General features: G+C 33.8%; 1 protein-coding gene across 1 annotated transcript in view; it reads left to right on the top strand.

Annotated features, from left to right (window-relative positions):
* Nucleotides 1-8,744: 8,744 nt before the first annotated feature.
* Nucleotides 8,745-14,032, top strand: part of LOC118269334 (lutropin-choriogonadotropic hormone receptor) — a 32,495-nt gene continuing 27,207 nt past the window's right edge. The window contains exon 1 of the mRNA XM_035584393.2: nt 8,745-9,109. Within this exon, the coding sequence (XP_035440286.2) occupies nt 9,064-9,109 (46 nt within the window). The 5' untranslated portion in view covers nt 8,745-9,063. The remainder of the gene's footprint in view (nt 9,110-14,032) is intronic.

Raw genomic sequence — 14,032 nt, 5'->3', positions numbered from 1 at the left:
TCAATTTATGTCACACGAAATAAATACATTTCGTACTCATTGTGAACATGTCGAAGATTTATTTTTAGATAAATATTTTGAAGTCTTTTTATGCTTATGACCTTTAGTTTCATTGTTATTTTATTATGAATCCAAACGAGCCCAATGCCCTTGTTTTATGAATAAAAATCAGAGGAACATTTTTAATTCGCTTTCTCACGCAAACGCCATTCGAATAGAATAATCTCTACAACTGTGTTTACTATTAGTAAATAGCAAACAGAGTTTCATTTGTGATTCATAAAAAGAATTCTCTCTCATGAAATATTTAGACTCAACACTAACTAATAAAATTAATGTTTCTTCACCCTTTTTAAATCTATGTTTACTGAGGTAATTTTCATTGCCCTAAAGTTTGTAGTTATAGACGCCTAACCAAATTACGTTCTTAGTACCTATATACGCTACAAAGTATTTTCAAAATAAGAAATTAGACAGATGTTTTTACAGTTTTTTTTACTGATTTACCTATGATAAACTATATCATTTAGATTTTTGTCGGTAAAACTTCGTTAATTATCATGGCTTTTGCATGTTTTTCGATGGAGTCATAAATTAAAGGCTCCTGACGGTATTCTTTATTTACAGTGTACCAGAACTTTTATATAATTTACGACGTTTCGCGACATCTTAATGTATTTTCAGCAGGTCAGTAGGTCCTAGTTAATTAAACCATTAGTAATTCTTCCTTAATTGATTACTTTTTTTTCATAACTTTCCTCAACATGCTTGTGACATTTAGCAGTAAGTATCTACAAAATTATATACAAGGTTAAACTAATAAACTCTGAAGATCTCTTCGTATTAAGTAAAAATAAAAAGGGCATCAGTTAATTATTATCTTTTACGCTATAAGCCCGTAAACGATCGCACGGTTCACCAAAATGTAAGCAATCGCCGCCGCCCATGGACACCCGATACACCAAAGGCGTTACAAATGTGTTGCCGGCCTTTTGGGGTTTAGGAATTTAAGGGTTGTTGGGGAATCGGGGATTATGAAGATTGGGAAGGGGGGAATCGGGCTTCCGGTAACCTCACTTATGTACACAACGAAACACAACCGCAAGCGTTGTTTCACGTCGGTTTACTGTAAGGCCGTGGTATTACTGCGCCCCATTCGTGCTGAAACTCTCCCACACTTTGTTTGATAGTATAATTATAATATAATACAGAGATACTGTGCAAGCAATACATAAATAACTAACAGTTTGATTCCCAGCTGTAGAAGGTAAATTGCAAGTCGTTTGCAACTGACAATGTGAAATTAATGACCTACCTTCTATAACTCTTATAGTATGAATGTGCTTACGATTAACGGAACCGTGATATTTTACACAAAGCTGGCAGAGTACCAATATTTACCAGACACCATACGTCACGCGGGTAATAGATCACCTCGCTGTTCAATACTCGTAGTAGTACTACGGTGCCCTTCCCTTCCATTTATTTTACTATGAATCTCGGGATGGAGATCACTTTGGGTTAGTATACTTACCGCCAAGGTTATGTGCAGAAATTCAATATATGTATAAGGTATTACTGTCACTGGTACTAGTATAATTTAAAAAGAAGTTACACTTTGGAACGAGCACCTAGCTTCACTGACGGACAGACTGATTATTATTTATTTCTTTCTTTCTTTGTTGACGATTCTAAAGTACCTAAGTAACTATGTGGTTTAATTGGAATAAATTATTTGACTTTGAATTATAAGTATGAACTTCAGTTTACATTTTAGAGGATTTCATGTTAGTTGTTGTTTTGTTATTTTATCTAGATGTCAGTCATTCAGTCAGAGATGAATGAACTACTTTATAAATAATAATTAAAAGTACCCTTAACCGACAAGCATGCATGAAAAGACTGATGACTGTTGATGAAGCTAAAGAGGTATGTAAGATTCGTAGCAATTAATTGGCGGTCCATTGTCTCTGCCTATCCCCCATGGGAGACAGGCGTGAAGTTATGTATGTAATCTCCACTTCACGCTAGAACTAATTATCATTATTTTATTTCTCGCACCCCTGCTACGTCGTAGCAGCGTAGTAAACAACAAATGCGTAGCACGGTTGTTTATTAAGGACCCGTAGGTGCGCTACGGCGTAGCTGCGTAGTAGATCGAGTCACAACGAAGTAGATGATGTCATGGGTTTTGTCTAACTGTAATACATTTTACGTAAATCCTCATTTTTTTCAGTATGGTAGGTAATTTTTATTATAGTAACAATGTAAAATGTTTTGGTAACTTTAAAGCGACAGATAGACTGTACATACAACTATTTTTAAGTGACAGCCATGCCAGTGTTTTAATTTTTTTTAAACGTTGCATCACACTATGATTTTCTCCTGTATCGTGGGTGCGTTTACAAACATACTAGTTCACATGCACATGACACCCAGATCAAAACAACATTTTGTGGGTAACATAAAGAATTGCTCCGTGCGGGAATCGAACCCGCTACACGTTGCACGGCCACCACGCCAAGCGTGCAGTTAATTTCATACCTAATATAGTTCCCAACCGTAAGAAAACATCTTGACATTGCTACAAGATCAACAACACAATTGAAATCAGCCGTTAACCTTCTCAAAAGTGGCTATAATACAAATACTACATAGATGGCGCGCGCGCCGGTGTGGTATTAAATAAGCATTGCATTATCTGTTATTGCAGCTGGGTTTAGCACACATTGTATAATCTATTTGGCTCAAACTAGGAACGGCGTGATAACACCCGCATTGTAGTAGGTAGTTAGGTACCGTCGCGACCTTTACCGAGGACGACTAATTTGTACCATTAGATAAAATTCCGTTATTTATAAACACAAGTTAGTAATTTAAGTACGTATTGTACATTATTAGCTGACCCGGCAAACGTTGTTTTGCCTTATAAATTATTTCTAGTGTAAAAAAATTAAGGATGAACAATCCTTATCACTCAGGGGTATGGAAAATAGATAGTAGCCAATTCTCAGACCTACCGAACCTACCAGACGTGAATACGCGTGAATACGCATATAAAATTTGGTAAAAATCGGTAAAGCCGTTTCGGAGGAGTACGGTAACTAATATTGTGACATGAAAATTTTATACATATTATATTAGATTAAAAATGTCTTATTTTTAAGAACGTTAACTTGATTTGGGTGATAGCATACTTTTTAATATCATTAGAACTTGAAACTGGATATTTACCATGTTTATTAATTTCTATGAGTTTCCAGGGAACTTGGGTAAAACAGTGAAATCGCCGGCAGGCTTCTGTCGACGGTACTAAATAATTGTTATATTACCTACAGTTTCCAGTTTCCAAAACTACTGCGCAGTCGATAGAAATAAGGCACCACAACATTTGGTCAGTATGTTTGCCAGGCATTGCGTCACGATGGCAATTAATCAAAGTCGTCCAGAGTGTCGCCGCCATTGATTCTCGATTACCGGCCGCGAACAAATATGCACAGCCAACGACCAACAACCAACACTCTACGAAATTATGCAATCACTGTAAGTTGTTAACCATTTACCAGCGAATTTTGAGGGCTCTCCCTCAAATCAGGAATAAAATGAAAATATAATGAAGAATCCTACATTGCTGGATGCAGACCATCAAGATGGTTTTGGTTGCATGATGCAGGTCGCTTCCAATTGGCTGATCTAGAAGTCATTGGGAGAGGCTTAAGGTCAGTTGTGTATGGCCTGTGGATGATTATGATAATAAAAAAATATTTTTTTTATATTTATTATGATAATAATCGATTTCACATAGTCCAAATAAAATAAAAGACCTAAGTTACATCGATATAGGTATGGGTTTGTATCGTTTTTACATGACAATGTGTAAATAATACCCACCTATAAGGTAAGTCATTCGTGTGTGATAAAGGAAAAACGTTAAAAATAAATAGATTAGGTCACCCAAATAACTTGTTGCATTGTTCTTACTTCAACAACAAAGACATTTATTATTTTGTTTTTAACGAAATTAAGTTGAATGACGTCATAGCTATAAATAATAGCAATAAAAAGATAATTATTAAATAAATAATCGTAGGACCGGATATATAACAATAAATTTCAACAAGTCTCGGGCATTGTTGTAAAGCGTATCATTGTGTGATTGAGTGATTAATAATGCTAATTGAATACAGTCAGCGACAAAAAAAAGTTATAATCACAAAGATCTTGACTGTTTAAAATAAAACAAGTAGGGAAAAATAAACAAAAATTACGTTGATTTCATATCCGCATAAAAGTTATATTTTTCCCAATACTGAAATTCGGGTATTCTTAGCTACAAAAAAATGATTGTTCACGTTACAAGCAACTTAGCTAGAGTACGTCATAGTTTAGTTTAGAGCGTGTTTGGCGCTCTGATTGGTTGGTTCATTCGCACCGGCCAATCAGAGCTCCGAACGCGCTCTCGTTTCATTTTCTTTCAATGTAAATCAAACTCGTACTAAGGGTACTGTAGTTCGGGCTGTTAGTTGTTTGTCAATCATTCAGTAACTGTCGATTAATTTTCATCAACATCGGCAGCAGTTGTTACGTCCGCGATCCACTGTCCACCATAATATAACCATTTTGTAAGGAGCCAGAAAAACCCCTATAAGGAGTTACAGGACATTTGCAGTAGTCACCACGTTTAATATGTATCTGACTATACACTGTACAGTTATTCTAATAACAATCAATAAAATATTTAGATTTAACTTTATTAAGTACTCATTATCTTAATACTCTCTTCTAAAGGGAAAAATAACGATTAATTTACCACATACAATAAAACTGTGATCGTTAATCTAGTCGTTCAATCGTTATTGCTGTAGATTTGTAGATTAGGCTCTCGTTGCTAGCGGATTTATTTCAAGAATTATTTGCTAATCATGTTGTTTGTTTATAATTTTGCTGTTTTCTTTAAGTATTTAGGTAATCTCAAATACCTAATATATATTTTTTAATTTTATAGCATTTGCCTGTTTTTGAAATGCAGATTAACAACATTGATGTAGAGTGCAGAAGGTAAACTGAATATTGGTGGTTAATTGAACACTTTTTTTATCATAAATTACTCGCAATAATCTTTTATTTATTATATACATAATGAAGTTTTTAATAAACCACCAATATTCAGTTTATGTAAATCCTTATTGATATTAATAGCAAAACATTTATATTTTATTATACCGTCCACTCTCCAGCTCCACGCTACAATATTTCATAGCTTGATGGCTACGTATGAAGGGTTGGTTTGACCCGCTCAAGTGGCCTGATTCTAAAAATAATTCAATACGTACATAGTACCAACGAGTTTATGAATGAAATGGGCAAATTGCCAATGCGTAATGTTTTGACCTCATATCTCCTGTCAAATCTGTGTAGTTTTAGTCAAAACACGTTACTGTGATGAAAATATAAATATAGCGATAAAATATTTAGTCAGAGAATTAATAAAACTATAAGTATAAGTATCTAATTGAATAATGCAGACAACAGTTGAAAACAAAAATACAAAAGTAAATGATTAATTTACTTTTTACATGTTAAATGTAGTTTCATGACCGTAAAGGTTTTATGTCAATTAATAAAATAAAGCTGGCATATTTAGGTAAAAAATAAAATAAAAATGCCATTTATATAAATGAAAAAAAATACAATAAAAAAGTAAAAATATATGGCGTTGAGTTAATTTTTTCACAAAAAATTGCCAGTGTGTCTCTTAAATACAAAATAAGGTTTTATTAGAAGAATTTTAAAAATAGCTGACCGATTTTGATGAAAAAATATATCCGAGCCATTTAACAATAAAAAAAGAAAATGCATTAAAAATAAAACTTATATGGCATTCAAATAATTTTAGGCAAGAAATAGCCAGTGTGTTTCTTATTATTATAAGTATTTTACCAAAAAGATTTTCTTTCACGATTATTATCAAAATTATTAAAATAATTTATGCAATACCTTATGAATGGAATTAAATACTGAAATGTTTAAAAACTTATTTAGATTGGCTTCAACTTGCATCGCAGGCTGGAGTACGAAAATATTGTTTTTATTAATATGTATTAAGATATCTATTTAAATATATTTTACGACTCGTAGTCTTGTGTGCGTGTGCCTATAGTATCTACATAGATTCTGAGCATAAAATCGATAAAAATGTGTAGATAAATCTCCACGGGCAGTTTGGAAAGCCGCCAAAACTCACTGTTTGTAGTTACGTACAACGGTAAAACAATTCAATTATGATTTACGACTAAAGTGCATATGTAGCTGTCTATATTTATATATTTTCAATATTTCAAGGATCTTTGTAACTATCTGTACGTTTAGGGTTATATTAAAAATATTTCCATGATCGCAGCCATTTTGAGGCCTTTCTTCTTTGGCCTTTTATTAAAATAATGCAGTCTGATAAAATACAACTCACTTACGAATTGTGTTATTAAAAAGTTTCTATTTTATATAAATGTAGCTGGTACATAGGAAACGAAAGCGGCTGTTTGTTGTGAAGAAAAAAATATTATGCCTTTTTTTACTAAATGGCTTTTACTATATTTTTTTGGGAAAATCGGCCAGCAACTAATTAAATATGGTTCCTAATTTGATATACAACCTTATTTTATTATATTTGAAAAAATTATTATAAAAAAATCTATTTTATTGATTTTATTATATCATTCGTATTTTCGCTTAGGTAGGTATTTATTGTCTTCACTATCATTTTAAAGGGATCCTTGTAAGATATTTTTGTTTGTGTATAAAATTGAAACATTATCTCGTAGATACTATCATTGAAAGAATAATCCTATCCAGCATGACTTGCTGTTTCCATGTGAAAATATTTTGGCTCGGATGAACAAAACAACATTTTTTTATCCATATTTTCCAATTTCAAGATATTTATCTGCAGTTTTCTGTGAATTTTGGACCTGATGACTTTGTTTTTGTGTCAAATAGCATATTTATTTCTTAGTTACAAAACAAAGAAAAGCATATCATCAAATCAATTGATATGATTTTTGATACTTTTTATACTTCCTTCACTGTAGGTAGATGATGTAGAATTATTTTTTTTAGTTTTTACAGACATTAATAAATTACGTCTACTATGTATCGGTTTGTTGTATGTTTTTGGAAATATAGGAGTTTTTTAAAAAAAGCGTTGCCTCACAATAGTAATATCTTCTGTGTGTGAGTGTGTTTCCAAACGTACAAATTCACATCCACATGACACCTAAACCCGAAACACTAATTTGTGGATCACACAAAGAATTCCTCCATGTGGGAATCGAACTCGCTACGCGTTACACGGCAGCCAGTTGTTCAGCCACCGCACTAACCGTGCAGTCAATGGAGTTTCTGTTAAAAACCAAGATTGATTCAGAAATCTTCGATTGAGCTAGATTAATTAATTTCGACGGTTACTCAACTACATTCGGCCATTGTCACCTTTTACTTAGCATCGAAGACGGTCGGTTTTCAATGATGACACATTGTAAATTAGCACCCGTGTGAGGCCGGGGGGCGGATCAGTACATTTTATTTATTATACACATGCTTACATCTGACCATGAACGATTCACATTTACCTTACCTAATAAATATACCTCTTAAACTTGTTTATTTTTTTCCTTTTAGGAATGCCCGCTATTCAGTTGGGCGAAATAATACAAGTACTAGAGCACTAGAATCAGGGTAACCTATATTACTTCCCTAAGAGATTTTTTAGGGTGGAAAATCACCCATCTGCCGTCATGGGCGAGGCAAGAGGGAGTGTCAGACTCATACTGACTAAAAACCACCCCGTTCCTACTCCTGCTTTTTGAGCCCGAGCCCCGATAAACCCACTAGGTAGTCCGCAGCTCCGAATCTATTTTTAGCACCTATTTTTAGATTATATCTAGGTAGGAATCCACTTTTAAAATGTTAACTTAGTAACTACTTGAGGACACAGTACCTAAGATAAACTCCGTTCATTGAACGAAAATGACACCGAATTTGTGCTAAAACAAAAGAAACTAATCGACTTGATGATCACGGTTTATTACCAAAAATGACAGCAAATTCCAGTAATAATGACTTAGTCCATCTCCCTTTGTTCTACAAATACGTGCGCGTTAGCAGCTACATGTCGACCTATCTGTATCGAACTTGATCGATGTCATTGTCATTGAAGACATAATAATAATGTCAACGATCATGTAAGAAAATCGTGGTTTGATGCATTACTCACTCACTACAATACTATATGTGCTTGACTTGGTAGTTGCAGTACTGTAGCTCGTTCTAAAAAGAAACGTGTTTAAAAAGAATTGCTTTTACTACTTACAATATTTTATAAAAGAAATTACAATATTTGAATACTTCAATGTTATTTTTATATCTAAAGATAATTAATTTAAGAATTATTATAGAAATTAATAATAGTTAGTAATTATCTTGTCACATGTTCTAATGTCTGATCATAAATATAAGTTAAAAAAAATATGCTACCACATTATGACATATTTTCTAGCTGTGATAGAGCTGCCAGACTGATACTTATCGTTTATAATAAATCTCTTAAAATATTATATGGTTTCTATAAAGATTATAATAAGTGCTCCTTGTATATAAACTTTTTTATTTATTTCTACTAATAATTCACATAACTAAAGGCGCACGAAAAAAAATCGGTCATTGACTATGCCTGAAAAGTCTCGTTGAGATTTTCCGCGGCATCAGTCGGAACACGGAAAGCGTGGAGTTCGCGCGTGTTTTTCCCGCCAATCTTTCGATAAAATACGATAAAGGAAATCTAATGATAAATGATTCGTTAGACGAGTGGCCAGAACTAATATTGAATAGTTTTATTATATTTTATTAATCATTAATGAAAGATATGTTATCATAGTGAAGTTTTATCGTGCAATCGATAGGATGTAGTGTTTTGGAGAGGAAAAAAGACTGATTTATAATAAAAGACGATGTTTTTTAATAGAAAAAGGATGATTAGTGAATAGTGTTTTATTTAAAGTGATCAACATGTATTGGAGATTATGTATTTGGGCCATTGCCCTTATTTTACTCGGTAAGTTTTGCGTCATTACGAATCATTCCTCAACTTTTTTAAAACATTATTTTTGCCGCTTTTTTTACAAACATTCGGTCGATGATTTGAATTTAGATTTGTTTTTGTTTTGGCATGCGTAAACGAGGTTTTATGTTAATTTTACAAGGCGTACCGGTATTAATTAACATAATTTGGACCGAATTGAAGTTATTACCCGGCGATACATTAGTCGGTCTAGTTTAGTCAATGAAGTGTGGACTTTAAAATAGTGGCGTTTAAGAACACTGTTATCTACTTCAATTAAAAGTCTTAATTGGCTTTAAGAAGATAATTGAGAGATCAACTCTAATCGGTGTAGACTTTCAGCTGCGCTGTCCGACTTGATCACAGTCACAATTACAGACGCTTCAATTCAATATGACGTGTGAATATTGCACTCAAATATTTTTAGCACTATAAGAAATGATTAAAGCGTATGGAACTTTTGCGAATAAAGACTTCTTACTGCGCAACATTTAGATATTTTTGCAAAAATATTGTACCAAAGTGGTGTGGTATATGTGAACATCAATTATAATTTAATTGAGGCGTCACGCTCGGCTGTCGTGATGAGGTGTTTGTGAAGTACCGACAGCTGTTTGCTCTTAATATTAGTTATCATTTGTAATATCTATTTAGTTATCTCTGCGCTGGCCCCTTGTGTACTAGGAAGCCTGAAACTTGATGTTACAAGATCTCTCGCTAATGCCCCTATTTAGTGCTATCTCAATTCTTTGGAAGTTTTTTGATAACGTTCTAATGTACAGGACTTTATTAGTATCTAATGTTGATTTATACTTTTCTCTAGGCATCCGGTCTCGTGATTGTAATCCTAGTTTTATGATGCTGACGTTATATTTCTAAATAATATCGTTACTGTATAACCAAAGTGAATATTATAATATCTAAATATCGTCAAAATTATAGCTGTTAAATCGTAACAGTTTTCATTAGGTGCTTATAACTACTTTCCAACTACATTATGTATTGCATTCATTAGTACATTTATTTCGGTATCAAATTGGTTGTGAATATTCTAATTACACAAATAAAAACAAAAGAGCGTTTTCATTCATAAACATTATTATAACTCTCTCTTTTCCTAAGTATAAGTATCTACTTAAAATACAATTTTAATATTTAGATACCTATTGCACAAAATGCGTAGGTACATAAAATCGGTCTCAGTATCTTCTGAACTGCCTACCATCATAATATATCCACTATAGGATGATGCAGAGTACAGCAGTGTAGGTACTTACTTACCTAGGTACAAAAAACAACAAGCGTTCCCGATTTCGTAAACAAACGCACATTATTTACTAAGCAGAATTAGGAGCGAGTAAAACAGCATATTTTGAAGCATTACTCATTTTCCCAGTACGAATTAACAAGTGTAGACAACAACAATTTATTACCCTATTGTTTTTGATGAAACGAAAACATAAATAAGGCAGAAATGTATTGCCGTGGCGTGGCGTGATGCCGTGGCCACCAATTGGCTGCAAGCATTTGTCGGCACACAGAACACGACATGCAGTGTGTTGCCTCTTATGGGCCAGATATGTACGGACATTTGATGCACATTGTGTGGTTCGGACATATTTTGATACACACAATGTGAACAAACAAGTGCAACAATATCTAACGCTGACATTCAGCAGCGTGGCTGTCAATAGTAAATGTATGAAACCAATATATTTCTGACGCACCATGGCACGCCACGGTAATGTATTCCTGCCTTTAACCGGAGCACAGTAATCAGTTAACCCGCGCGTAGTTTGCAAACAGCCATCACTCATGGATGTATGTTTATCAATTTGTGAGTATGACGGTAGCTGTGGACTGTGCACGGGTTAATAGAACACTTGACACCATGATTTAAGTTTGTCTTTATTTATTAATCAGGTTTTTTTTTCATATTAAATGGCGATGATTTTAAGCTGGACTGGTAGTGGTTTAAATTAGCTACGTAATTTATTTATTGGGCAATGACTTCTTAGTTTCTTTATCTAAATTTATGTGACTACTTATTTTTATAATTGTAACATTTTTTTACGTCAGAGCTGTGGTCAAAGTTTAGTTATTTAAGTGACATTAGAAAAAAAGTGAGTAGTTAACTACTCAAATACGAAAATAGAATGACACACTTAAAAAAAAATTAAACACGTTGTTGGGACATTTTTATAAACGTTACAATTTTTTACGACTGCCTAAGACGTTTATTGCTATAACTCGTATATTTTGGGAACATTTTGTTTTATGGAACCACACGTAGACTATGTAGGTAAGTAGGTACTTAGTATTAAAGTTGTTTGTAGGTGTGTCGTTAGTATTAAGGCGTGCCATTAAGGTTTAGGCTCGGGGACTTTTAGCAAGAACCGTTAGACTTGTATAGAGGTAGACAAACAGTCATATACTTTGCATACATACATATCAATAATGTTTAAGTCCACTGTTATAAACTATGCATATTATTATGATGTTTTATTTATCTAGTTGGACCTACATTGTTAAGATTGTTGACAATAAGCAATACATGTACCTATGTAACCTAGGCTACTTAAATGTGTACAATAAAGCATATATAAATAAATAAATACATGGGCAATAATCAATACGTTTGTAAGGAGTGTAGGTGTGTCAATTAACGTCAACTAATGTTCCATTTGAATTCTGAGTAACTAATAAAAGCAAATCTTAAAAATACACGCGGACAGTGTCAGTCAAATGTTACCTAAACAATAACCAGTAACCACGTCATATTTCTGGTTGGGAATAAGACAACAATGTGTCAAAACAACTGACAATTCCACATTTAAAAAAATATCAGGAAAAGAAAACTAAACGTCCTTGCCAACATTAATGTGTAAGTAAAAAAATAAACGTACCTAGTTTCTAGAAATAAGAGTTATTTCAGGTATGTTGTCTCGTCTTTATTCCCTGAAAACTGATTATATCTTCTACGGTATAAATAGAAACTAACGTTTGTAACAGATCTGAGACCTGATCTATACATTATGAGGCTATACCATGTTCTTACCCAAAATCCGATGTCGCATACTGCTGGCTTATATGAACATATTTATTTTTCATTGATTAATTATCTACGTCAATTGACCACAACAAGTGATGAACATTGATATTTCTGTACGATTGGATGACCATGACTCTGATGATATGTTTGATCGTGACAAAACCATTACTTATTGTGTGTATTATTTGACAAAGTTGCAAAAGTACGACTAACTATGTAAGTATGTACATTTTAACGTCAAAAACACTAAACTGCTAAACTTAAAACAATATTGGTAATTGCTAATATTCTTAGCAATGGGGAGCTTCCAAGGTTACAAACCCATGTGGCATGGGCGAGCGAAGGTTACTTAGGTACCGAAGATTGTGAATCAGGGGAGACCAAGGACAAAAGTAACGGTGGGTCAAAAGGAACAAATGTTCTGAAGGTTTATTCATCGACTAAACCAAGGTAAAAAGAGCAGAACTACTGAACTATTAGTTATCACGTGATACCAGCAGCCAAAAGGTGTTTAAGCCATGGACAGAACCAGAAATTCAATAAATAACCTGTTCTCTAAACCTACACAGCATTTTTGTTACTTTTGACTTTTTGTCACATGACGCCATTACATAATACCCAATTTTCTACACTATGGAAACTTGCAAGTACTCTTGCATTTAATGCAACATTACTAAAGACTTTTCCTTTGGTTTTGGCATCCAAACTTTGTCACTTGGAATACCTGACCAATACCACGAACTACGTGCGTCTACACTGTCCCACTCCATACATGACTAGGTCATTGCTGGCGTCATAACAAGTACAGGTATTTATGTGTGTAGTACCCATACAATAACCCATAGAACTCACATTACTTTATGATCAATTTGTAATAATAGGCACTTGGTAGTTTTCAAACGGAATTTTAATCGTGTTACATTCATATAAAAGTGATAAATTAGGTTTTATTTTTCGATACGTAGCCACAAACACTAGAGACACGTACTACGTGGTTCATAAGGGTAACCGATTTTGGAACTTGATTTAAAATGTCTTAGAAATCTTTCTACTATCTTCATTATTCTAAGTTAAGAAATGATGTCTGTTTTACTTTCTACTTCACACAATTGTATACATCTGGAAAAACTAGCTGAACATATAATAAAAGACGCAAGAACAAGTAAAACTATGAGTACAATATGATTAGATCTGTGTACAACATGTATTTGGGCGTGCGTGCAAATTACGTGGTGTAACAATTTGCCGCCCGCGGCGCGGCACTTGTGTCTAGTATAAAGTATAACGTACCGACTTTGATGACAGATGGTCTACGCACGTGTACCATTGAACACAATGAACTTTATTACAGACAGAGGTAATAATCTCTATTCATTCTATCATCATAATCTTGACAAGTCTCTCATAAGTTTTGCTTCTATATTTGACCGTCAGACTGTGCCTACCCAATACTATAAACGTCACGCCTTTAATCCCCGAAGGGGTAGGCGGAGGTGCACATTATGGCACATAATGCCAATGTACACCCACATTTCACAATGTATGTTGTAAGTCCCATGTAAAATAGGTGAGCCTATTGCCATGCCATTACCGGGCACATTTCCAGACTCCGTGTTACCACTGAGAAATTTTCGAAAAACCGAAAAAAGCCCAGTAATACTTTGCCCGACCCGGGAATCGAACCCGAGACCCCTTGCCCGGTAGTCTCACTTGCAACCACCCGGCCAACGATTTCAGTCGTAAAACGAAACGAAGTTTACGAACGTTCTTTCTTATTAGTGCGGATATTTGATAGAATGAATTTTAGTAACGAATTTAAAGTCGTACGACAGTCGATAAATACGTGTAATTATAATATGCATTAA

Source organism: Spodoptera frugiperda, chromosome 2 (genome assembly GCF_023101765.2).
Source record: "Spodoptera frugiperda isolate SF20-4 chromosome 2, AGI-APGP_CSIRO_Sfru_2.0, whole genome shotgun sequence".
In the NCBI taxonomy this organism is placed as follows: Eukaryota; Metazoa; Arthropoda; class Insecta; order Lepidoptera; family Noctuidae; genus Spodoptera; species Spodoptera frugiperda.
The sequence above is the reverse complement of the archived record's forward strand: the minus strand, read 5'-3'. Positions and strand labels throughout refer to the sequence as shown.